The 27217-nt window shown below is 41.1% G+C and overlaps 1 protein-coding gene and 1 long non-coding RNA gene across 2 annotated transcripts in view; both read right to left on the bottom strand.

Annotated features, from left to right (window-relative positions):
• LOC136832775 (uncharacterized) overlaps window positions 1–7680 on the bottom strand; it is a 53699-nt gene extending 46019 nt beyond the window's left edge. Inside the window, exon 1 of the long non-coding RNA XR_010851313.1 lies at window positions 7401–7680. This is a non-coding gene — a long non-coding RNA (uncharacterized lncRNA). The remainder of the gene's footprint in view (window positions 1–7400) is intronic.
• A 2091-nt stretch (window positions 7681–9771) lies between these two features.
• kud (oligosaccharyltransferase subunit 5 kud) overlaps window positions 9772–27217 on the bottom strand; it is a 29814-nt gene continuing 12368 nt past the window's right edge. Inside the window, exons 2-4 of the mRNA XM_067094309.1 lie at window positions 15446–15601; window positions 14551–14663; window positions 9772–9832 (exon numbers count right to left, since the gene is read on the bottom strand). Of these exons, the coding sequence (XP_066950410.1) occupies window positions 14580–14663; window positions 15446–15601 (240 nt within the window). The 3' untranslated portion in view covers window positions 9772–9832; window positions 14551–14579. The remainder of the gene's footprint in view (window positions 9833–14550; window positions 14664–15445; window positions 15602–27217) is intronic.

Raw genomic sequence — 27217 nt, 5'->3', positions numbered from 1 at the left:
AACCTCGGGGAGGAAGGGAAGAGGCAGCAGAAGACAAAATCGAAGATGAAGCTGAAGAAGATGGCGGCTATCTCCACAGGGTGACTTCCTTCACTTTCACTCCGACATCTACAGGATGGTGGACATGAAACATCGTAACCTCCAGGCCAGCTAGGCAGGATCACAACGGAAGCGGCCCAGGACACGACCACCAGGAGAAGCAGCAGGCACGATCAGGACAGCTGATGCAGGAGCTACAGCAGCAGTTTGGAAGGCAGGAGCTACAGCAATGCCCAGGAATGTCACCAGCAACGACGGGACCAGGAGTCACCCGGAGAATGTTGCCGAGTCAACAGGAGCAATAACACTAGAAACACAGCAGGAGCAGACGGACCACAGATACGCCAGAGGCAGTGCCACAGCATACATGAAGGCCAACAATAAGTGATTGATTCACACTGGCGGGAACAGAGATGGAATGATCCCGACATGGATCTATGCCATTCCAAACAGGTACTGTGGTCGATCATGAAGCAAACACTGCATGAATGTCGGACTCCTTCAGGCAAAGATATCCTGAGATATCCAGCCAACTACTGCTGTGCCTATGATGCTCACTGTCAACCTGAAAGAAAAAACAATGATGATTAGTAGAGGAAGACTCCTCTCACTCCGAGGGGAACTGCCTACATAGCGAGAGGAGGCCCCTGAGAAGAGGTTGCCCGACCGACCCGCCCCCTCCCCCTTGCAGTCTTCGCCCAATGCACGAGCAAAGAAGGCAAAATTAGAGATAAGGAAGAACCTACAGGGAGACAGAAGGAAGGAGAGGAGGCCACCAAGGGCCCCATGGAAGCGAAACTTACCGATAATGCCTGCAACCTCCCCTCAGCAACTCTACATAGCGCAAGCGGTGAAAACAACAATCAGCACAAGAAGAAAGGTAGTAGTCATGGAGGGTGGGAGCCCATGAAGTGGAGCGAACTTGTTACGTCCCAATCGATGAAGGGGGAGCAAAGATATTACGTCCCAACCTAATTTATCCGAACATACAGGGAAATGCCTTCAGTATTCAAATAAAGGGCTACTGGAAGAGAAGCATTACCACTTGGTTATGCCCCTCTAAATACGCCTTTGGCAGTCAAACCCAAGACACAGACATAGGAAAACGACAGCCTATGCAAGGTTATCACAAATCGTGGGTTTGTATATTAATAAATATCAAATGCGTAATATACACACAAAATACAGAAAGATCCCACAGGGATAATAAAGAGCTTAACGACAGTCAGGCAAAGAGATCCGAAAACATGTCTGCAACGCATGATGGCCAAAAGCAAACTGGAATGTTTACATCTGGGGAGGTGGGTATTCCTGCCTAACTGACAGTAGTTACTGCCTAAGCACCTTGTTTAAGAGTTTAATGGATGTGCCCAGCTTCGCTGTAATTCCTAATGTAAAGGACCGATGGTCTGTATACTGTGTCAGAACAAATACTGGACATAATTGTCCTCCGAAAAGGGGACCTCTCTATAGCCTACACAAGCTAATGCTCTCCGTATGGTGCACAGATGCGGGAAACTGATACTGGAGAATTGGTGCCAGGTTATCGGGAACTGGCGCCTGTCACTTGAAAAACCAGAGCCAGGCACTCAGTTGGGAACTGGCATTCAAGAAAGAACAACAGCGTTTTAAAAAATTGTCTGTGAGCGGGTGGTAAATGTTCACAGGCAGAGTCACGTACTGGATAGATACTGAAGCTCTGGAGTAGGCACCGAGTGTTCTGGAATCAGCGCTGAGCATCTGGGAATCGGCGTAAGGCACTCAGTTGGCACCAAACTTTTGGCAACCAGTGCCAAGCGCGCAGAGGTAGACAGCAGGCACTCAGGAGCAGGCGCTGTGACTGTCATATGTCGCCAGGAGAAGAATCTCTAGCCTGTTGAAACATAATAGTCTCGTTGTCACTACATCTCTTCAAGGGTCGGGACGTGCAGTGAAAAACACCTAGAACACCTCTTGTCAGGGCTAATTTTAGTCTGACAATAACTGGTGGGCATTAAAAGGGACACCCTTCCAACAGCAGTCTGAGGGTCTTTCACTACACAAACTTTGAATGACAGGTTCTACTAAGGAGGTGACTTCTGGTGGGCAAACCCCACCAACCTCCTTTGGACCTTTGGTACGGTATATCTTCTTCCTTCCATCTAGGAGTGTCCGGGGAAGTTCAGAGGACAAGCACCATGGACTTCCAAACCAGAATCAATATCACTAAAACACATCCTTTCGGACGCCTTTTCAATGGTTGTCCGCCGATGCCTGGGACCTGACAACAGGTTTGACTGCTGGGGGTAAAACCCCTAGGACTCCCTTGGACCGCAAGTATGTCTTCTCCCAGGTTTAGGGGAGCAGGACAGTGACTTTTGGTCTAGGAGATCAGACAGGCCAGATAGTCACCTCCCCTACACTTCCCGTAAGACGCCTTTTCAGTGGCTGTCTGTCGCAAACCTGAGGCCATACAACAGGTTCGACTGAGGGGTCAATTACCCGGAGAACTTCCCATCAGCCTCCACTGGACTTTCAGTATGACTTCTCCCAAGTTCAGGGGAGTATGACAGTGACTTAGGTCTAGGAGAACTGACGGGCCAGATAATCACCTCCTCCACTGCACAACACTACACTATCACAAGGTTAACTTCTGTTAACCAACTGCACAAGACTGGCAAAGGCACCGTAAGGAAGCAATGGAGCCAGGCATGGAAGGAGATAAGAGGGCTAGTAGCCGGAGAGAAAAAATTAATGTGGGAAATGTTGGCACCAAGCGATCGGGAGCTGGCACTGGGTGCTCTCAGGATGTGAATGGCATCAGGTGTAGCTGGGCGCCAGGCAAGCTAGTATCCCCGGAAGTTAGTGAGCACTCCTGGGCGCTCAGCACCGAAGCTAGCGGGTGCTGCTGAGTGCTCAGAGCTGATTCTCGGCTGTCGCTGAGTGCTCAGAGCTGATTCTCGGCTGTCAAGAAAGTCTATTTATCCGAAAGCCCTTTGCCGCCCATATAAGTAATTTCTCTCCTTACTACGTTCTGCCCTTATATTTTTCAGTTCTCTGCAAAGGAAAGTGTAATAAGAAAATGTTCTAAATCAATTCTTTACTGACAATCGTTTTGAAGTACACAAAGTACCATCACAAAAAACATATCTCAATTACTTATCAAACATTATTTGAGACTTGCCGCTATGTATTTGCCACCAAAAATATCGGTTCAGTAGCGAACACGATATTTTCCTTTTAATATACTACTCAGTAAAGGAGAGTTAATCAACTGATTGCAAAATTGCTGTAGCGAAATATGAGACCTGAATCACATCTTAATAACAAAACAATAAAATACTGATCCCAAAAGCTATAGGCTTGAAGGCTACTCGAAATCAGCAATAATATTTCACAGAAATCTGGCTATCTAATCAGTGAATGATAAACAAAGCTGCTGCAAACAACCGATGTTTACAGCGAGAGTGGCAGAAAGAGAATGAGGTTGTCAGCTAAATCATTCCTAGTATTCCTGTTAGTGGGCAGGACTGGTCACCTGCACTAAACAATCGGAGCGCTCCGCCAGATTTTAGAATTTAAGCTGCCGCACGAGTGGAAAGTATAGCTATGTAATTACTTCATAAGTTACACATATGAAAAAATTTATTTGTCCTTAAGGAAATACAAAATACATTTTATAGGAGACTCACTACTTAAGTGGGATGTTGTGTGTCAACTGAGAGAAGTTGAAAACCCTCCCAGAAACCTCATGATACTAGTCACCATATGAGCAAAGGGTAAGTGATGACTCCTGCAACCTCCTATATGGTCTGGCATAGGGTTGCCACTCTGCCAGAACAGTTAAGCTCCGAACCTGAAAGAGGGTGTCTAGAACCTCATTCAAGCTAGCCTTACAAAATTATCAGAGAATCATGCATTAACCCCATACACGTTGAAAAAGTCAGAAGGCAACTATATCTGGCTAATATTACTGATGTGCTCAAATTATAGCTCTACCATCCATTCCTCCCTCCCATCGTAAAAAGTAAGGGCAATGGGAGTCTCATTCCATCTGTTGAAGCTGTAATACATTGTTCAATTGAGTAAGCCCCTTATACATGCATCCCATCCAAAATGTATCCAGGCCAAGTTGCTGCTTCAGAGAAGGAGGGTGAGGAGGAGGAAGGCAGAATAGAGAGGGAAGGAAGAGGAAGGCAGAATAGAGAGGGAAGGAAGAGGAAGGCAGAATAGAGAGGGAAGGAAGAGGAAGGCAGAATAGAGAGGGAAGGAAGAGGAAGGCAAAATAGAGAGAACCTAGTCACTGTACCATTCAACCTCAGCATTTTGCTTTTCTGTCCAAGCAGGAGAACTGGTCAAGGCTTGGTTTGTCACTGTTATTGTCAAAGGAGCTGTGGCTGATACTGCTAAGGCACCTTACAGGGCAGTAGGAAAACCTCTGATATAAAAGTCAGACTCTTAACCTGACCCAAAGTGCCACAAGCAAGCCTCGACCACATCAGCTGGAACAACTGCCTTACCTGAAGGAACCATAAAGAATGCTCCACTAACAATAGGGTTCAACAACAACGCAGTGGTTACGCCCCTCACATCATTAAACTCAAAGAGCCAATTATCACTGTCCCAACTCTGCTGAAGGGGGGTTTGAAATGAGAAAATAAAACTTCCAAGTTTGAACAGATTTCCTGATGCAATTGTTGGATTCTCTCCCCAAGCACAGTCCTACTGAACTCTCTTGGACTATGAACATGGACAATCAGGCCTAGCAGTTCACCCACAACTTCATTTTTCCTTTAAAATGTAATAAGCAATATCAGTACTTTATTTGCCATATGATCAAAACCTTTTAGATTATTTACTTTCATTTGGCTTCAATTACATTTTCCTACAACAAAATTAACAAAGTCGTGTTCAAGTATTGAGCAGTAGGCTACACTACTCTGTTGTCCATTGCTACTAATCATTACTGTGAATTTCACAACTTACATGATCTACTTCCACTACAGTATAACTTAACCATTTGATGATATTGTTAAGATCAAGATATGCCCAGCCTATGCCACATTTTAGTAAACTTACATTCTAATTTTACTCAAAATAAACTGTACTACCACGCCATAAATTTCCATACTCATAGATGAGAATGCACTGCTGTATCTAAATTCATACTATTAGTAGCAATAACAGACTATTACTATAGTTTTACCCAGCATCAATGCATGTTCTGTTAATTTTACATTTAAAACACCTTCCCTGCTTCATCAACACCAGTCTGTCTCCTGAGTTTCTCTAGTTCTGCTAAACTCATAACAATTTTCACTAGGCCACATTTTATACCTAAACCTTCACCTAATATATGCTTTATCATCTTTGAATTCTTTTATAGCCTATATTATGGGAAGGTCTTTAACCACAATGAGCACTCATCAAATCTCACTAATCTGTTTTAATGTCTAATTTATTTATTGTTAAGACTGAAGACCACTACTGCACCCCACTGGCTCGGTAAGTACCAGTTTGTGTGCAATATGGGTGCTGTGTTAAGTACCATCCCCTTGGGGATGAGTGTAAAACAAACAAAATACAGCAAATACCATAAACATACTCAAATGATATAAACAAACAAAAACAAAGAAAAGGCAGCAACTAACACAGTTAGCAACTGGCGGAAACCAGGCCATGACAGTAGTCTTCCGTTTTACACATTTATTCTCATGCTTAGGCTAACCCCCAAGATTCTGTCCAGCATTTCCCTTAGGCGAATAAGTATCTTGCAACTTTGTAGCAGACTACAATTGCCAGTTGTGGCCTACTCTATACTCACATGAATTCTGAGTCTTCAATCGTAACCAGCATCAGAAGAGTAGCCTAACCTAAGGACAGAACTGATTCATACTTGCAGCACTGCTGGTGATTCACAGACAACAGGTCAAAACCTAGGCGGGTAGAACTAGGCCTATGGGGTTGCTCCACATTGGGTATTACCTTGGACATTGTATTTCCTATAGTACTTCGGTTGCTTATTAAAAATTTACCACTATCTTTTGACAGTCGACTGTAATATACAGCATAACTTATATATTTTGGTAGATCTAAGCCGGCTGTCCGCGGTGGGCTAGGTTATGGCAGTTGACATTTTTCTATAGAACTTTGCTTGCTGAACAAGAATTTAAAGTAATATTTTGTCGCTCGGCTGCAGTTAAGGTCAAGGAAAGTCATCAGTCAGTACTTGACTTCACCAGAGTGAAGAACAGGGAAACTCTCAACCCGGATTAAGACGCTCTTCACCTGGTCAGTCCCAGGATTAATATATAGCACAAAATTTAAACAGATTTTTCCTATCCTTTTTTACGCTGAATGACGTGGGTTGCTAATAACAGTTAAGACTGTCATCAAAGTATATATCTATATATATATAATACATATATATATATATATATATATATATATATATATATATATATATATATATATATATATATATATTATATATATATATATATATATATATATATATATATATATATATATATATATATATTATATATATATATATATATATAGTGTACTAGTTACAATTTTGCCGTACTAGCTATGGAGGAGGGGGGGGGGCTGGTATTGTCTTACCTTATAAGTCTTAATTTGATGTAGAGCTCTTTTCAAAAATGTGGGTTACAATTTCATATCGTGTATTGGCAACTTATAAAATAATACCCAGGATTATATCAATACAGTACTTTAATTCAGCAGTACCTGGAGATTGACGGGGACCTTCTTACCCAAGGTTGTGAGAGACAGAATGCACGTGGGCAAACAATTACCATGGTGACCCTTCACTTCCTTGGTTTTCTTCTACGATGCATACCAGTGACGTCACAAACATGGGCAGAAACACCGAGACGGTCTAACCCTTTACTCTATTAATCCTGGGTTAGGTTAGTATAGCTCCTTTTATAATAGGTTTCTTTAGCCATTCCCTTCTTGAACACATCACTCCCTAATGACTTGCGCATGCGCGGACAATAAACCACACCAGTGACACCACCAGCTTCATCAGCAATAATGAAAGCATAAGAAAAATCCGTGCCGGGTTGCTCTGTAGTTTTATCCCTAGGTAAATCTAAATTTTCACAAGAATGTTCCTAAAGATGCAAGATAACAGCTGGATACTTTAGCAGCAGAGCTTCGATATCATGACAGCTTAACACAATAAGTAGACAATGGTAACGTCGTAGGCAATGCTGATGTCTTAAGGCAAGTTGCCTCTAGGGTATTGTCCAGTTCAAAGCGCACTATCGGAAGCACTTCCCTGTGAATAATACACTTTTTCCGCGATCACGTTTCTGCGTTATTCTAACAAATACACATTGATATCTATGTACCTGAACAAGGTATTCACTGACTATGTAGCACAATTGGCACAGGGGTTGACAGCTGACAGTGACAAGCAACCGTGGCCGGCGAGTCAACTCTCAGTGACTTGGGTTCCAATATTATCCTAACAATTTGAACATTTCAGAAAATTTCTCGTTAGTTTTAATCAATCTTAAGATATAGTATTGAACGACATGGTGGCATAATACCATATATGATATCTGTCGTTATATCTGGACTATTCTTTCGGCAAAAGCAAAGCTACTACACAAATTTAAGACACCAACACTTTCGTTGTCTACTCGGGAAAACGTAAAACAAGCGCAAATGAAACATTACAGTTTATTAGTTTTTATACCATTGAACTGTTCAAGTACTGTATATATTATAAGTTCACAGTCATCGCTACATTCATTATCGAAAGTCGGAACTATTTAACCATTCCAGGGGGAAGCGCCGCTAAGGACATCTATTGAGATTTAAAGTAACTATAAAAATATAAGTAATAAATAGTAACTGGCAACTTTAATTACAACGAAGACCTAACCTTTGATTTTACATAATGGAAATTTTACCAAAGCGATAATTAATAATGAACTCTTGGTTTAACTTATTCTATAGATTATATTGATTGCCATGGTAATTTTTTAAAGATAAATCTAAACAAAAATATTAACTAGCAACTAGTATTTTAGGCTTCTACAAGAAATAACTTAAAGTTTTAAAACCAAGAGATAAATTTAGTTAAAAATACGAACAAAATATTTTTATTTATATCATCAGCTATAATTTAGTATAGATCAGTATTATTAAATATATATTTATTTAAAAAGAAGAAATTTTAAAAGTACTCTGGTCTGTTTGGTAAAACATACAAATTTATAAACTTGACTCATGTTTTGAAGTAAACCATGACGTAATATTAAAAATCCTTACATAACAATGTAGAGGCAATTAATTGAATTAGAATTAATATTTGTACGTTTTTAAGCTAATAAGTTAAATTTTATTAAATAACTCGATATACAGGGAACTTACTTGAAGTCGTTCTGTAAACAATAATACAGACTTCATTCAAAATGGGAAACAGAACTAGAGTAAACACTAGACCAGTGGTTCTCAATCTTTTTTTTGAGTGATAGCACCCTAACAAATGTAATCATTACCGTGGCACCCCTTCTTCACCATCCCACCATATCGCATGAATCAACTTATTTAATGAATAAAATTATTTTCCATATTACACATATATATAATATATAGTTAACTTTATCACATACACAATTGTTCTGTGCATTAGTAGAATTACTAAAAGGACCTCATTCAAACTGGATGGTATTTAATGGAGTTTTTATTCAAAAAGTTACAAGCTTTCTTGGACAAACAGTCCACATTATCAAGTATCCGTATGGATACTTGATAATGTGGACTGTTTGTCCAAGAAAGCTTGTAACTTTTTGAATAAAAACTCCATTAAATACCATCCAGTTTGAATGAGGTCCTTTTAGTAATATAATATATAGTGTGTGAACGTATTGGAGTAGACACACTGATAATAATTATGTGAAGATTTCTGCAAACTTTTTATTTTTTTTGCAAATGTCCACTGAGATGATCTAGCCAAGACAAAACTCATGACAATCTTGCGGCACTGTCTGTGGCAAACCAAGGTGCCACGGCACCCAGTTTGAGAATCACTGCACTAGACACTGAATTGTCACAAGAAATTGCCTTTGATTGAATGGAAATGGGTATTTCTAAAAGGACATTTTATTTATTCTACGACTGCATAAAGGAGTCGGAACTAATTCATTTAAAATCTTTGCGTAAACTTTGTAAAACCATGTCTATGAATTTAATAATGTATGAAATTTCTACTTTTTTCAATATGCAGTACTGTATTAATAAAGAAATAATAGAGACTCATAGCCAATTAATTCTATAAGTGGACTTACATAGAGATTTTTTTCTTTGATGAATGGCAATTCTAGGAAATGACAAATTGAATGTAGTTGATATACGATGTTTTGGGACAAATATTTCATCCTAAAGCAAGTTAAACATAAATATACTAAATTCTCAAAATTTACTGAAAATATATATTTCTATTATTTTAATGGTTTCATTCCACTAGCAAATCTTTACCTCAGCAGTAACATCAAACTTGAATAAAAGGCCTCAACATTTTTCCATGACAAGATTTTCCTGTACAGCAGTATCTTAATGACTAAAATTGTTTCCCCCTCACAAATTTCCTCTACAATCTGTCCTTACACAATTCAATCCTACTAAACTTCTGCAAATAATGTGAAAGGAGGCCAAGAGAATTCACTTAATAATATGCTTGACATATGGAAGAGGGAAAGAAAAAAAAAGACATTAAATATCACGTTTTATATTTCAAAATACAATACAAATGTGATGGAATGAAGTAATGAATCTGAAAAAAAAAAGAAGTCTATTAGACAATTGAAATCTTGTGCTTTAATATTTATAGACTGATATTTTTTTATGTTTTTATTCAATGGAAAATAAGATGATGATATTCATCTCTGCTTAAGATGCTTTGTATGCTTCAGGATACAAAACATAATTTAAAAAGAAAATTGTAAAGTTTATGTAAAATGAAATCTCCATCTGGTGTTGCCAACTTCCTGGTCTGGTATATGGTCAGGGGATGAAGGTGAACTGTAACCTACTTTGCAGTCTGGCATGTTCAATGTGGGAGGCTGATCTGGAATAGTGAAATCATTTTCCCACCTGAACCCATCAGCAGAACCAGATCTACCGAAGTTAGTACTGGACTTATATTACCAAGAATATTTGCAACCATGGCCATGCACACCAGTGACTGATCTGGTTGGAATGGGATTTGCATTACACAGTTATGAGCAATTCCAAAGAACCAAGACTGTTGAAACCACAGGGAATGCAAACTCTTGCCACATTTCTGGAGGAGTACAAAGAGGGTGCAAAAAAAATACAGTTGGACCTCCCTCTAAAAACACTGAAGAATAATGACGGGTCATGAGCATGTTTACGTATGGGTCATCAGCCCTTCATCCTTCAAGTTTTTCCTTATATCAAATGGTTGATCTACACGCACCCTTTTTCATGAGTTTTTCCATTGTTGCTTTGTGTTCACCAGGCTGTCCTTTGTTATATTCTTGTTTCCATTGCAGAGCTCAATAAAACTTGTATTACATCTGGACACGTCATCATGTGTGTCTTGTTTATTCCTATGAACTTTTGTTGAACTAAGTACTGGTGACAGGTTATTTTGATCCGTTTCTTTTTCTTTTGGTATATCTTTATTTCGAGATAGGGCCTCTATTCACTTGGTTGTTATTTGTGATGTTGATGGACTAATTTGTGTCTTGATATCAATTATCTCTTCTTATTTTTGATTTAGGTTTGACATATGGATTACTTATGTCACTAGTACTTTCCCCTTTATTTATAAGGTGAGTTTTCTTATGGTTTTTTAATATCCAGAAGTTCGGATACATTAGTTTGGTTGTCTTCTAATTCTTCTATGATGCTTTGGTCAATTTCTTTCAGTGCTCTATGTGATAGTACATCATACGTTTTTGAATCTTTGATGCTCCATTCTTTTGGATTGTATTTCCTTCATCTACTGTTAGTTGTAATATTTACATCTTGTGCATTGTTTGTTTGTTCTACTTTCTATAATTATCTTAGTTCTAATTAATTTTTTGCTGGATCATTAAAACTTATTTTCAGTTCCAGTTTAGCTCTCTTATGGCCATTCCAGTTCTGTGAAGTATTTCAAATTCCGTGTCTTTCTGTAATGAGCATGTACTATAGATTTTGCAAGGTGATTCTGACCACATTTATGCAAGTTAGTTCACCCTAGTTCCACTTTGTAGTGTGACCATTTGATCCACATTATATGTAACTGTAATTGCTATAGTATGTACGGCATGTTTTTGTTGTGTCCTTACTGCATTTTTTGCATTGTAAGGGTTTCAGTGCATTTGGTCCTCTCTATTTTGATCCAAAATTTTACTTTTCAATGGGAGGGCTTTTCGTTTAGAATAAAATAAAGAATTTAGGCCAAAGGCCAAGTGCAGAGACCTATGAAGTCATTCAGCACTGAAACAGAAATTGAGAGTAAAAAGGTCTGAAAGGTGTAACTGGAGGAAAACCTCACAGTTGCATTATGAAACAATTGTTAGGAGGGTGGAAAGTAAGATGGAAGAAAAATATGAATGGAGGCACAGTAAGAAGAATGAAAGGGGTTGCGAAGAACTAAGTAATCTACTGTGCACCACTTGAGGTGCACTGCTGGCATTACGCCCCCTACAGGGAGTTTGTTGCTCAAACCTTATTTTGGCTACTTTAGCAGAGGTCTTTATTTTTACCTCAAATCAACCATGTTTGTTTTTTTATCTAAAAGGCATTTCACTTGCAGAATGTCTATTTCAAAGGTAGTTTTCAAGTCTCAGCGATGATATTTGGTTTTCATCTTTTAGTATCAAGTACAATGACCAGTTCTTATCTATAAACTCAGAATCGAAATGGTTCAAGGCTGGATCCTATTTGAATTTAGTTTTTCTTACTGTTTTTGTTATTTCAAAAAGTTCTTTTCTAGTTGATTGGAAGAATCCATAGGGAGGATCGAGGACATGCCATTTGTCATATGTACTGTATTAAATTTAAAATACAAGAACATTAAAACTCCTGCAGGATGGCTCTCCCCCATTTGAAGGGCCTATTTTGCTACCTTTAAGGCCCGTCCAGATGATCGAGCACTGCCTGTGTGCACAAGTGAGCAGTTTGCCTGTTAACAAGTTTACCGCTTGCGCCTGCTAAAACACAGGAAAAGTTCCTGTGTTGGTTGTTTAGCAAAAACACCACACACTGGCCGTGGCCAGTAATATGATGTCACTGCCAGACACATGAGGCTTCCTATGGAGGCAAGGGACAGAAGTTGTCATTGTTCACTCGAGTGTTTGACAGGCTATGGATCAGTGGTTGAGACCTCATGTTCTGGAATGTAAAATTGAACACATGCACACAGCAATTATTATGCTAAATATACATGGAGCTTTCTTCCAATTCTTCTTGGTGACAAGCATACTGGTAGTTATCGTACTACACACAGTCTGCAGGTCCTTACACGCTCTGGCTGTGCCCAGGTTTGACTGGACCAGCTCGGCACTGTGTGGACAACACTCCAGTTGTACCGGTGGGCTTTGATTGTTTGCGGGCAGTGTCCGTCGAGGTGTGCTCAATCATCTGGACGGGCCTTTAAAATAGCAGATGCCCTAGGACACAAACCTCTCAGTGCCATTAGGGTGGTCAGTCCATTGAGATCAGACCCAATACTGAGGGCATGGTCTGACATGTTTTACCTCACTCTGCCATGTCAGATACTTGAGTTTTACAAGTGGCGAGGCATGCTATCCAACTAAATTTTAGTCTTCCTCATGAAATCTGCTTTGGAAAAAAAAAAAAAAAAAAAAATTCTTATATTAAGTCAGCAGCCAAGATATCACGGGCATCATCAGAGCACTAGTACATTGCTTCTAAGCTGCCATCTTCTATGGCCACCCAAGGACAGCAATGGGTCTTATCTGAGGGTGGGTGTTTGTTCCACTCCACATAATGTGTAGGCGGTTAGAGTAACTGCTTGGTATTTCTGTTTCTTTTTCATAAGATCATTAATTTCTTTACTATATATATGCTCTGCCTAAAAGTTCATGCATATTAATACTTGTTTCTTACATAGCACACAAACTTTAATTTAAATCTAAGTGCAAAGTTGTTCATGTATAACAGTGATGTAAATGTTTACTCAATAGCCAGCTGATTGGACTTGTACGAAGGGTTACTTATAATACAATACACTGCGCTGTTTATACACAGAAAGTGCGCATAAATGTAAAGAACAGGACAAACTCCTGTAATGTGGTGCAATATGCTTTGAGGTTATTCAGGTTTTTTTTTTTTTATTGTTACTTGTACAAAGCACTTACTGCACAAACACACAATGTGTTATATACATACAATATAAATGGACTGCTTGTGTGTGATGATACAGTTACTTGAATTTCAGTACTGTACATAGTTTGGTAGGCTAGTCTATTTGAATTATGTCTTGTGTACGACATTTAACTAGCTACATTAATATATATACTGTACACATATCTTGATTCTGTATGCTTTTATATTATCGAAAATTTTCTAAGGCAATCATATTTTGGGCATGACTACACACCTCTTAAGACCTATTAAACAATGGGTTACTGTATACTGAAAGTCCCGATATTTCATGCTGATGTGAAATAAGGAAAAACTGAACAAAATCCAACATTCACCATTTGAATCAAAGACAATTTCACAGAACCTGAAGAATGAGGAACAGACCAACTGAACTCATCCTTCAAACCAAGTATAAAGCAGTATACTGGGCAGCTACTGAAAAAATTGAAAGCAAAATTGCAATATACTGCAACTTGCTCAGCAGCCAGATTGTCATAATTAAAGTAAAATATCTAACTACATTGCTGAGTCACATTTCTTGAATCTTGTAGACTGCCTTATGAAGTAGTTTTCAGATGAGGTGAAAACTAGAACTTGCTAAAAAAATAGAACAGCTAAAGGTCCGAAGCCAAAGAGAATGGCTGAAATGCAACATACTGAAAGCGACATATCTGAGGCCAATGAGACACGAATCTTTCATACCAAATAGTGTGTGCTGTCAGAGGAAACACCTAAAGGAAGCAGCATCCAGAGATAATGGGCTCTGTCCCCAATTACTTCACTAGTAATCAAAGCCATTTTGCAATGGTTTCCTTCAACTAGTATGTTTGTGTACAGACATTCAGCATAGGATACAAACCAACAGTAAGCAAATGTTACTGAAAATATGTACTTTGATAAAGATGATACATTTTTTTTTCAAACAAAAAACTAGTACAATATATTTTACATGGATAATCAATTATTACAATGAAAATTAACCTTTGCTTTTGGTAAAAAATCTCAAACAGCTAAAAAAAATTACATTTTTCATGTTTGGTACTGATACTTAAATTATATGAACACTTAAAAAAAAAAAAACTTGACCAATAATTCATTGTAGCATCTATACCTTTAATCTCTAACATTGTTTACAATATAAAAACTTACTAAAGTGGTGTTGAACTGATGCTTATTCATCATACATAGATTCCAACCCACAGCAACAAGAAGAGAATACCAAATCCCATAAACACTGATGCAACTAAAGCTATCAAACACTCCTGCAAAAGAAAATCACAATATCAACAAAAGGCCATCTACATGATAAAGAGTTTATGACAAAAAGAAGCATGTAATTCTTGATTATCAACTCAAAAAATTTCCAGAGATAATTTGTATCTTACACATTTAAACATACATTTATATGTCTTTTCAGAAAACTTGTGGAGATATATTATCAAATACAAATTACCAATACATGCTCAATACTATATTAGAGGAATAACTGTAAAATTCTAATTTAATTAAGTATGGCTGTAATGGACATCCTTGCATCCCAGGAGAGGAGTAAAAGTATCTAAGACAAGAATTCTGCCAATGCTATTCCAAGAAAGTTTTCTGGAAACAAAATGTTTATTCACAAAATGGTATGTAAGGGTTATACTTATATCCAGGCTTCTTAACATTTCTTAGGCTATGTTAGGATTACAGTAATATCCAGGCTTCTTAACACTTCTTAGGCTGTCTTTAGGTACTTAAACCAGTATGTTGATTTTATTGCCCAGAATGTTAACACCCAGATTTAAACTGACACAGAACACAATTTCAAACATTACTTAAAGAAAAACAATATAAACTTCACAGCATTTAGCTTACTTTCAGAAATCAAGCAGACAAGGTACAGAAATCTACATGGTGGGTTAAGTACCTAAACATACCATTTTGTGATTAAATTTTTGTCTAAATGACTTTCATGTAATACCACTGACCACATCCTGATCATTACTCTCCCAGAATGCAGATTGCCAATTGCATAGATAATGACATTCACTTTTCTACATACCTTAAAGAAATCACGTGTTAATTTTGTTGATGTGACTTCATACACGAAAAACCAAGCTGTGAAGAACACTCCTATGGTCATCAACACAAGGGTGAGATGAGGATATATTGCTGGATTAACTGGTGAAACATATCTTGACATAGATTCTATTCCAATCTGAAATAAATTGTCAAAATCAATAACTATAGGTACCATACATACTGTAAAAAAAAAAAAATAAATAAAATTTAAAAAATAGGTACAGTATTAGTATATAATGATAATACATACTTCAACAAAAACCTAAGGCTAAAAATAAAATTTCAAAAACGTTTCTGTCAAGCAAAGCCCCTCCACATGCATTACTTTATCTGATTCATAAGCAATAAGTGCAAGCTGCTAAATCCTCAATCATTTGATATTTTGTAATCAGAACAGGTCCAGCCTTCTGGAATGGTGGCAAAAACAGAAAATTCAATGAGGTTGGTTTCATGATTAAGTTCATTGTCACCGTCAAAAGCATCGTGTTAGCTTTTTCCTCTGTCGGAAAAGTTGTGCTCTTTTTGCCTGCACTATTAGGTTTGTGTATTCAACTAGCCTATTTTTTCATGATTTTCTGGACCAGTATGCCTTTCTTTCTTTCTTCTTCTGACATTACTATTGACCCATCTCTCCTGATAGGCATTTTCCTATTTTTATTTTCACCCAGAGATGCTGTATATATTAGTTATTTTATGGGAGACACTAACACCAATGCCACTCCCAGTAGACATGGCTTGTCAACATCATCAGCCTGTTTGCCCAAATATACTGTATGCTACTTTGTGATTTTCATCACCACCATGAAATCTGTCTACAAGTACCTTTTGGTTTTGTCTATCCTTTATTGTATCCCGGGTCTTACACTATATCCAAGGTTCTGCCTCATAATAAAAAAAGGTAAAAATGATATTTTATACTGAAATAAAGTTTATACTTACCAAGTAATTACATAGCTATTAGTTTCATTTATTCGCAGTAGCTTAAATTCAAATTTCGCGGTAGCAACACCGATGTTCTGTGTACGTGACTAGTCTCGCCCACTAATGAGAGGGTTAGGAATGACTTAGCAGATAATCCTCAGTCTGTTTATGCTTATGTCCATCAGAGGGGAGGAGGGCGGGCTCCAATCATGTAATTAATTGGGAAGTACATATAAAACTTTATTATAAAAATGATATTTTCATAATAAAATAAATTTTTGAACATACTTACCTGGTAGTTATATATATAGCTTAAGTCCCTGCCGTCACGGCAGAATTTCAAAAACTCGCGGCAATCGCCGATCGGTAGTCAGGTGAACCACCTGTGCGCCCTCTACCCAGGTACCTGGAACCATTCCAACTATTCCTCAGATCTTCCATGCCCCTAGTCTCTAGAGGGGAGGAGGGTGGGAATTTAATTATATATAACTACCAGGTAAGTATGTTCAAAAATTTATTTTATTATGAAAATATCATTTTTAAACATCTAACTTACCTGGTAGTTATATATATAGCTGATTGACACCTTTGGTGGAGGGTCAGAGACAGCCAACATCGTTGGAATTTGCTTAAGGGTTAATAAACCAACTTAAGGTCCTTACCTGGATTAAGGAAGCTGACTTCAATGAACTCCCTCATTTTGTCTGCTTTCCTTAAGAGGTCCAGCGATCCACTCAGGGGCTGAAGACCTCTAGGAGCTGCCAACCGGTGTACCAACCTCTATGTGACAGACAACCTATAATACCCTTGTTCGGGCGCCACCAAGGAACAAAAATGATCATTTGACTAAAATTAATGATTGTGGAAGACTGCATTCAATCTTCACAAACAACCATAAAATTTCAACCATTCCAAGGTAAGAACAAAGGGTATTGTTTTATGGAATTGGATTAAGGAAGCTGAGTCCAATGAACTCCGCCTCATTATGTCTGTATTCCTTAAGAGGTCCAGCGATCCACTCAGGGGCTGAAGACCTCTAGGAGCTGCCAACCGTGCACCAACCTCTATGTGACAGACAACCTATAATACCCTTGTTCCGGGCGTCACCAAGGAACAAAATGATCATCTGACTAAAATCAATGATTGTGGAAGACTGCGTTCAATCTTCACAAACAACCATCAAATTTCAACCATTCCAAGGCAAGAACAAAGAGTATTATTTTATAGGATTGGGTTAAGGAAGCTGACTTCAATAAACTCCCTCTCATTATGTCTGCATTCCTTAAGAGATCCAGCGATCCACCCAGGGGGCTGAAAATCTCTAGGGGCTGTCAACCGGTGTATAACCTCTATGTGACTAGACCTCCTCTCAATACCCTTGTTCCGGGCTCTACCAAGGAACTTTCATCCCAATGATTGCGGAAGACTGCGTCCAGTCTTCACAAACAACCATAAAAATTCTCAATTCCAAGGTAAGAAAAAGGGTATTGGTTTATGGGATTGTAGGGGTATTCCCCTCTCCCATTACTGAATTAGATGCTATAAACGGGCACAGCGTATAGCAATCTTCGCATAATGTCTTGACTTGTTTTAGATAGTGAGAGGCAAATACTAACTTGCTTCTCCAGAAGGTCGTGTCCAAGATACTCTGCAGGGACCTGTTCTGTTTAAGAGCTACAGAGGTTGCTACTGCCCTGACCTCGTGCGTCTTTACTTTCAGAATCTTGTAGTCTATCTCTCTACATTCCATATTTGCTTCTTTTATCAACTGTCTGATAAAATAAAACAGAGCATTCTTCGACATCTATACAGAGAGCTTTTTGACTGAGCACCAAAGCCCTTCTGTATTCCTTCTAAAGTCCTTTGTCCTACCCAGGTAGAGCCTTAGAGCCCTTACCGGGAATAGGACTCTCTCTCTCTCCTCCCCTGTTATGTCCGTTAGGTTCGGAATCTCGAACGTTCTGGGCTAGGGTTGTGATGAGTATTCATTTTTTGCAAGGAAGCCTAGTTGCAGTGAGCAGATTGCCTTGCCTTGTATAAAATCTATATTCTTGCTGAGAGCATGTATCTCACTAACTCTTTTTAAGCTGTTTAAACTGACCAAGAAAAGAGTTTTCATGGTGAGGTCCTTTAAAGATGCCCTCTGCAAGGGATCGAACCTACTCCCCATGAGGAACCTCAGGACCACGTCTAGGTTCCATGCTGGTGAGTTCTCTATATACAAATTTGGGTTACAGAAATATTGGAAGAGGACACATGGTTGTCCTTGCACCATCCTCTAAATACCTCCCACTTGGATTGGTATACCTTAATGGTGGATAACTTCCCTAATTTGCGATAGCGCCAACTGCCTCCTTCGAAAAACTTCTGGCTCTTGTGAGTTTTCCGATAGTCCGAAAGCAGTTACTAGTAGCGCTTGTAGGTTTTGGTAATATCTTTCCAAGTGAGGTTGTTTGAGTAGATCTACTCTCTGAGGTAGGCTACTCGGAATGTCCACCATCCAATCCAGTACTTCTGGGAACCAATCTCTTGTCGTTTAGTAAGGGGCCACAAGGGTCACTGCGGTCCTCTCATGTGACACAAATTTTTTCAGTACCCTGTGTATTATCTTGAAATAGGGAAATGCATACACGTCCAAGTTGGACCAGTCCACCAGGAACGCGTCTATGTATATAGCCCCGGGATCTGGTACTGGAGAGCAGTAAGTGTCCAACCTCTTCGTTTGCGCTGTGGCTAAGAGATCTATGCAAGGACGTCCCCAAAGTCCTGATGTAGCGTTCATTCTTTTGAGAGGACTTTATTTCCTGCTCAGAATGTCCGCCTCACATTTTTCTCCCCTTGGATAAAATGGGTTACTAGTTTTACATTCTCCTCCTTTGCCCAAAGAAGAGATTCTCTTATTGTCTCGTATAGAGACCTGGAGTGAGTGCCCCCTTGTTTGCTGATGTAGGCCAAGCGCTGCCGTGTTGTCGGTGTTGACCTGCACCTCTTTGTTCCCCACTGTGTTCGAACTCCTGAGAGCTAGAAGGATTGCAGTTAATTCCTTCTAATTGATGTTTAACTCCTCCTGCTCTCTGTTCCAGGAGCCCGAGACTTTTTATTTCCCTCGTGTTGCTCCCCATACTGAGTCCGGCGCGTCCGGATAACAACACTAGGTCTGGGTTCCTCTAATATAGAGAAGGACCTCCTGGAGCTTGACGGGACGTTCCACCACTACAAATACGTTCTTATTGGTTCCGAAATGGGGATGCACTTGGTCTCCAGTTCTATTTCCTTGTCCCAGTTCCGATTTAGATGAAACTGTAACGGGCATAGAATTAACCTCTCAAAGGAGACAAACCGTTCCAGCGAGAAAAGGGTTCCCAGCAGACTCATCCATTCCTTTGCCAAGCATGACTGTCTCTTTATAAAGTTCTGAAATTTTCTTGAGGCTTGTCCTGTCTTTGCAATAAACGGAAAAGCCCGAAAATCCTGACTCTGAATCTTCATCCTAAGGCATAGAACCTCTTGGGATGGGAACGGCTGAGATTTCTATCTGTTTATCAGTAGACCTAATTCTTTGTTAGATGCTTGATGCCAGTGCATCTTGCGTCCTGAGCTAACTCCACGTCTTGGCTTCCAATATCTTGAAGCCTGACGCCCTGACGTCAATGCCTTGACGCTTGATATTTCGTCTTGGGTTCATTGACGCTTGTCATCATGGTATTTCACTCCTAGATGCTTGACGCCACTGCATCCAGCGTCTAGAGTTTCATTCACTCGTTCAGCGTCTTAAACTTCTGGGCGTCTAGAAGCTTTAGTTGGACGTCTATTATCCTTCTTCTGTTTTCCTGGTTGTCACGCTTGCAGCTGGGAAGACAAAGTCTGCTGCATATTTTATAGTAAAGCTATATCGGGCTTCCTGCTGTTGGGGACAGGCTGGGAAGCCTCAACTCGGCAATTATTTCCTTCTCATCGTCAATAATGGACCGTGGAGGGTTCCGCAGACGAGTACCAATCCGAAGGAGGAAGAGGAGGATGTACGGAAGGCAGCACAGTGTCCGCCACGCTCTTGCAGCCCGGTATCCTGACTGAATAGAACTGTCTATGTTTGTTCTTAGTAGGAGAGCTACCCTTGGGGCTGGAAGGGAAGAGCTCCGGCTGCTGCTGTGGCTACAATCTGTAGTCTATGAAGTGTTATCATAACGTCCCTCAATATTGGGTAACTTGCTCTTGAGAGGTCTCGGCTCCAGAGCCAGACGTCAACCTTGTCTGTTTAGGCCGAAAGAGAGAGACCAAAACTATAAAACCTTTCCCGTGGACGAACTTCAGAAAATTCTTGGAGATCGGGTGCATGGGGGCGTGAAAATCGCATCCTGGAGGTCCAGTGAGGCCATCCAGTCATGCTGTCTGACCGCTGCTAGAACCGATTTTGTCGTTTCTATAGCGACCTTTGTTTATTGCACAAAAAAAGTTGAGTGCAATCCCGTCTAATCCAGTCTCTAACCCCCCAAGTATTTGGGGATCAGGAATAACCGAATGTAGAATCCTGGGAATTCGGATCCTGAACTCTCTGTCTGGTCTCCTTTTGCAACATCATAGACACTTGTTGCTGTAGAACCTTTGCCTTGGTTCTGTCGTTGCAATTGGCAGAAAGGTCAATTGTCTTGTTACTAGAGGGGGCCTACTCAGGCTGGACAGTCCGGCTCCTACCGCAGTCTGCAGGAGAAGAAAGGCAGGTCCTTCTTCTTCCCTGTGTAGAGCCTCTTCGCGTTGTCATTCATCTACCCGCCCTAGAGGAACCTCTATCAGAGGGCCGACCATGAAAGAGCTGAAATACCTGAAACACAGGAACCTCAGCCTTACTCTTTTTAGCGATGAAAGTCGTAGGTAGGACTTTTCTTGCTGTTTTAGATCTTAAATCTTACGTGGTTTTCTGGGCCAAAGATGAAAAGGCCTCTATACCAAACCTTGAGAGAAGGGGTGAGAGGAAAAAAGAGGTATAAATCAATTCTGATTTTGATTGGACGTGACCCCATTAGCCAGGAAAGAGCAAAGATGGGCCCTTTTCTTCAGGAGTCCTGCTGAGAAAGGTGCAGTTGATTCGTTGGAACTATCTCCGAGTCCTTTATCCATACACGACATCAGATATATGAGGAAAAACAAAGGCTGTCTTTCATTGTTTCTCCTTCTTCAGTATCCATTCTTTCTTAAGTAAATGCTGCCCTCTTAGACGCCTTCACAAGAGTAAATTCTGAAGGCGGGGCGGGAGCGAGGAGCAGTCAGGATAAATTTCTCTGGGAAAAATTTCCGAAAATATCTTCATAAGCCTTTTCAAGTCTGATAAAAGCTGATGGCCTTTTATATTGTCTTCGTCAGAAATCTCTACAATAGGATTCACAGGAGAATGCGAGATATTATCATTCTCTTCTTCCGATTTTACGAAGACGGAAGTAGCGACGTCTTTCAAAATATCATCTTGACGCCTGGCGTCCAGTCTCTTGACGCCTGGCGTGTTGGCGTCCATTTTCTTGAAGCTTAATGTCTTGGCGTCCAGCTTCATGACGCCTGACGTCCTGGCGTCTAACTTCTCGACACTTGACGTCCAGGCGTCCAGCTTCTCTACGTCTGACATCCTGGCGTCCAGCTTCTCGACGCTCGACGTCCTGGCGTCCAGCTTCTCGACGCCCGACGTCCTGGCGTCCATACTTCTAACTTTCGCTGTCCCGTCAAACCTAGAGGTTACTTGAGAACTGGCCGCCTGTGCGACATCGGTCAAAAGCTTCCTCCAGTTGACGTACAGCAACCAATGGACGAAAAACACTTTAACCTCGCCTTTCCTATGGCGGTGAGCGTCCTGGGAAACGTCAACAGGTGCGCTCGAGGGGACGACTGCTCGGTAGCTAAAGCCTCTTGCCTCCCTTAGTCTGTCGACTTTCCTTCTCACAGGGGTTGGTGAGCTTGGAAGAGGTCTAGGACTAGGAGCACAACAGGACCGAGCGGTCGCACCCTCCATTGCACTTGCACTAACAACATATTAACACTTTTATTTTTTAGATCTCTTATTATCGATCACATATTATCCCTGTCTTCTGAGAGGGATTTTACCTGTTGGGCCAGTGTCTGAATGGCAGCCAACAAATAATTAAGTATTGGGTCCTTACCTGTTTCAGTAGGGGGTTCAGAGACTACCACTACAGGAGAAGGATCAATAGGATAGTTATCAAGGGAAAAGAATTAACTATTCCTGGTTATAACAAGAAGAGTGAGAAACAGTACTCTTGGCTCTTCTGAGCCGGTCTTTCATTCCCGTTCTTCAGACATACTAAGTGGGGATCCAAGGAGACTTTAGCAAGCCGCTTGCATCTCCACACATACATTTTCACACTCGATGAAGTCAGATATGTTATAAGAAAATCCAAAAGCGAACAAGCGAAAGCCAAGCCAAAGTGTACTTCACCAAAATAAGTTGCGAAAAAACACGGGCTCTGGCGAAATTCCATCGATGTTACCGACACAGCGGCAGGGAAGATCTGAGGAATAGTTGGAATGGTTCCAGGTACCTGGGTAGAGGGCGCACAGGTGGTTCACCTGACTACCGATCGGCGATTGCCGCGAGTTTTTGAAATTCTGCCGTGACGTCAGGGACTTAAGCTATATATATAACTACCAGGTAAGTTAGATGTTTAAAAATGGTATTTTCATTATAAAATAAGTTTTTAAATATACTTACCTGGTAGTTACATATATATAGCTTTATCCCGCCGATTCGTCGCGCACACGGCAGAAATTCAAAATTCGCGGCAATCGCCGATAGATGGTCAGGTGGCCATACCTGAGCGCCCTCTACCAGGTACTTAGAACCATTCCCAATTGTCCTCAGAAATTCCATGCCCCTGTTCTCTGAGGGGAGGAGGGAGGGACCTTTTATATATGTAACTACCAGGTAAGTATATTTAAAAACTTATTTTATAATGAAAATACCATTTTTAAATATCTAACTTCCCTGGTAGTTACATATATTTAGCTGATTGACACCATTGGTGGTGGGTTAGAGAACCAAAACACCGTTGGGAATTCGTATAATTACTAAACACTAAATATTAGCTGTAAACATACTCTGGTTCTTACCTGATAAGGAAGCTGGCTTCATAATTATCCTGCCTCATTCGCCTGCATTCCTTGAGAGACCCAGCGACCCATCCAGGGGGCTGTAGAAAGTCTCTATGGGGCTGTCACACGGTCCTCAACCTTAACATGACTAGACCACCACCCTTGCTATCCTGGCATAGCCATGGACAAAGAGCTGACCACCTGACCCACTAAAATCACTAAATAACACACTCCATAAAACCTAACTTAGACTTGCAACCCCAGACTGTGGAAGGTTGCAACAACCTTCTGACAACCTGTGAGTTCAAATCAAGAAAAAGGCAAGGGTATAATACAAAAAAAAAAAAAAAAAAGGTTATAGGGTAGAGGCAGTAGTACCCTCTCCAACTACGGCGCGGAGGCAACGTGCGGACCCAGGAACAGCAATCCTCATATTGGGTCTGTACTTCTTTCAGGTAACAATCTGCGAAGATAGATTTGCTTTGCCAAAAAGTCGCTTCCAAAATCGATTTCATAGACCTGTTGTGTCTATAAGCCATCGAAGTCGCCACAGCTCTTACTTCGTGCGCTTTGACTTTGAGGATTGGGAAGCTTTTCTCGTCACATTCTTGGTGAGCTTCCTTATTAAGTCCTTGATAAAGAACGCCAGTGCATTCTTTGATAAGGGTAACGAAGGTTTCTTCACTGAGCACCAGAGGTGATCTGTCTGACCTCTCATGTTTCTGGTCCTCTGTAGATAAAATTTTAGGGCCCCTAACTGGACAAAGGCCTCTCTCTTTTTCCTGTCCTACTAAATGAGACAGCCCTGGTATGGAAAAGATCTGGGCCATGGTTGAGAAGGGTTCTCGTTTTTAGCGAGAAAACCAAGTTGATGTGAGCAGACTGCATTTTCCCCATTGAAGCCTACTTTCTTGCTAAAGGCTTGTAGTTCTCCTACCTCTTGGCTGTAGCCAAAGCGACCAGGAAAAGGGTCTTCTTAGTGAGATCCTTCCATGAAGCCTTGTCGAGAGGTTCAAACCTGTTCGAGGTTAAAAATTTTAGGACTACGTCCAAATTCCAAGAGGGGTCAAGGTTGTCCTTCCTCTTAACTGTCTCAAAAGACCTTATGAGATCCGTGAGGTCCTTGTCTCCCGACACATCAATATTTCTGTGACGGAAGACGGAAGCAAGCATGCTGCGGTATCCCTTGATGGTAGATACTGCTAGGTTTCCTTGGGTTTTCAAATGCAGAAGAAAATCTGCCAGTTGAGTTAGAGAGGTACTGGAAGAGGAAATGTTATTTTTCCTGCACCATTCCCTGAATATGTCCCACTTTGATTGGTACACCTTGAGTGTGGACGTTCTCCTCGCTCTCGCGATGGCTCTTGCAGCTTCCCTTGAAAAGCCCTTCGCTCTTGCCAGTTTTTTGATAGTCGAAAGGCAGTTAGGTTGAGAGCGAGGAGATTTTGATAGTCTCTCTCTATATGTGGCTGTCTGAGTAGATCGTTCCGACAAGGTAACGATCTGGGGGTGTCTACTAGCCACTCCATCACCTCCGTGATCCATGGTCTCATGGGCCAAAATGGAGCTATCAGGGTCATGCGGGCGTCGGTCGCCTCTCTGAACTTCTTCATGACTCTGTCTAGGATCTTGAATGGAGGAAAAGCGTACATGTCTAGTCCCTCCCAATTCATGAGGAAGGCTTCCACTGCCACTGCTTCCTGGTCTGGGACTGGAGAGCAGTAGACTGGTAACCTCTTCGTTCTCTGTATCGCAAAGAGGTCTATTGACGGTTCTCCCCACAGATTCCAAAGCCTGTTGCACACATCGTGATGTAAGGTCCATTCTGTCGTGAGAACCTGTCTTCCTCTGCTGAGAAGATCCGCTCTGACGTTCTTCTCTCCCTCTATGAAGCGGGTGATCAGAGTTAAGTTGTTCGTTTCTGCCCACAGCAGGAGATCTTTTGCTGCCTCGTAAAGGGAAACCGGCGAGTGCCACCCTGTTTCCTGATGTAGGCCAACGCTGTGGTGTTGTCTGCGTTGACCTGTACAATCTTGTTCTGGACCTTCTCCTGAAAGTGGACTAGTGCAAGATGAATGGCCACCAGTTCCTTGACATTTATATGCCATTTCTTCTGATGGTTTTCCCATAGACCTGAGATCTTGCCCTTCCCCAGCGTTGCACCCCATCCCATGTCCGATGCGTCTGAATACAACACTAGGTCGGGGTTCTTTTGTTGAAGTTCGAGGCCTAATTGAAGTTTTTGGGGTCGTTCCACCAACTCAAATGATTTTTGATTCCCAGAGGATCGGAATCCACGTCTCAGATCTTGGCCTCTTTTCCAATAGCTTGACAGATGGAACTGAAGTGGACGTAGATGTAGTCTTCCCAGGGAGACGAATTGTTCGATCGAGGAGAGGGTCCCAGCAGACTCATCCACTCCCTCGCCGAACAGGTCCATCTCCCTAGAAAGAGCTTCACCTTTTCTAAGCAATCTAGAATGCGTTTCGGGGCTGGAAAAGCCCGAAAAACCACTGACTGAATCCTCATCCCCATGTAGATGATGTCCGCGTCAAATTCATTGTAACTTGTAGATCCTCCAGACACTTTGCTTGCGATCTGGCTCTGATTAGCCAATCGTCCAGGTACATCGAAATCCGTATCCCTTTTAGATGTAACCAGTGAGCTACGTTCGATGCCACTCGAGAAAAAACGTAAGGAGCCGTGCTTAGTCCAAAACAAAGTGCTCTGAACTGATAGGTTGTCCCGAGATGCACAAACCTCAGATATTTTCTGTAGTTCGGGTGAATTGTGCACGTGAAAATCGGCGTCCTGTAGGTCTATCGAAACCATCCAGTCTTCCTGTCTGGTGCCTGCTAGGACTGACGCCAGATGTCTCCATGGCAAACTTGACTTTGCTTACGTGCTTGTTCAGTGGACTTACGTCCAGAACTGGTCTCAACCCCGAGTTCTTGGGTACCAGAAAAAGTCTGTTGTAAAAACCCTCTGACGAGAGGTCCTTTACCTCTTCTATTGCTGCTTTTGATAGCATCTGGGTCACCTGTTCTTGAAGAGCTGCTGCTTTGCTCCCGAGTAAGTAGCTGTCAACTATAACGGTTCTTGTGAAAGAGGGGCTTCCTTAGGAAGGGAATCTTGTATCCTTCCTTCAAAACTTCCGACTGTCCATACGTCCGCTCCCCTTTGGCTCCACTCTTGCCAAAAGTGGGATAACCTGGCTCCCACTTGTGTCTGGAGGTTGTTGTGATCATTTCTTGGATTTGGGTTGCTGCTTGGGGTTCTTACGAAGTTGTCCTCCAGCAGCCATTCTCTGACTTCCTCTCGAAAGGGCTCTCCCACGAAAGGGCTGGCCGCGTAGGAGAGGAGCTTCCTTGTCCTTCCTGGCTAAAAAGTTTGCGGAAGAACTTTCCTAGCAGTCCTTGTGATCAGATCTTGCGTTGATTGTTGCGCAAGGGCTGCTGATAAATCCTAACCAGCTCTGAAGGGAAGAGCTGTTTAGATAAGGGAGCATACAACAGTTCAGATTTCTGAGCTATAGTCACTCAAGAAGACAAGAAACGAACACAGCATAGCTCGTTTCTTGATAACACCTGCTGTGAAAAGGGCAGAAAGTTCGACCGACCCGTCCCTCACAGCTTTATCGAGACAGGCAATAAGGTGCATTTGCGTGTCATTCTTCTGATCTGAAACCTCTGCAAGAGCTGCAAGAGTCCAGTCCATCAAGCTGAAGACTTCAATAGTT

This window comes from Macrobrachium rosenbergii, chromosome 50, assembly GCF_040412425.1.
Source record: "Macrobrachium rosenbergii isolate ZJJX-2024 chromosome 50, ASM4041242v1, whole genome shotgun sequence".
NCBI lineage: Eukaryota > Metazoa > Arthropoda > Malacostraca > Decapoda > Palaemonidae > Macrobrachium > Macrobrachium rosenbergii.
Note: the sequence above shows the minus strand (reverse complement) of the source record. Positions and strands in the feature narration are given on the sequence as shown.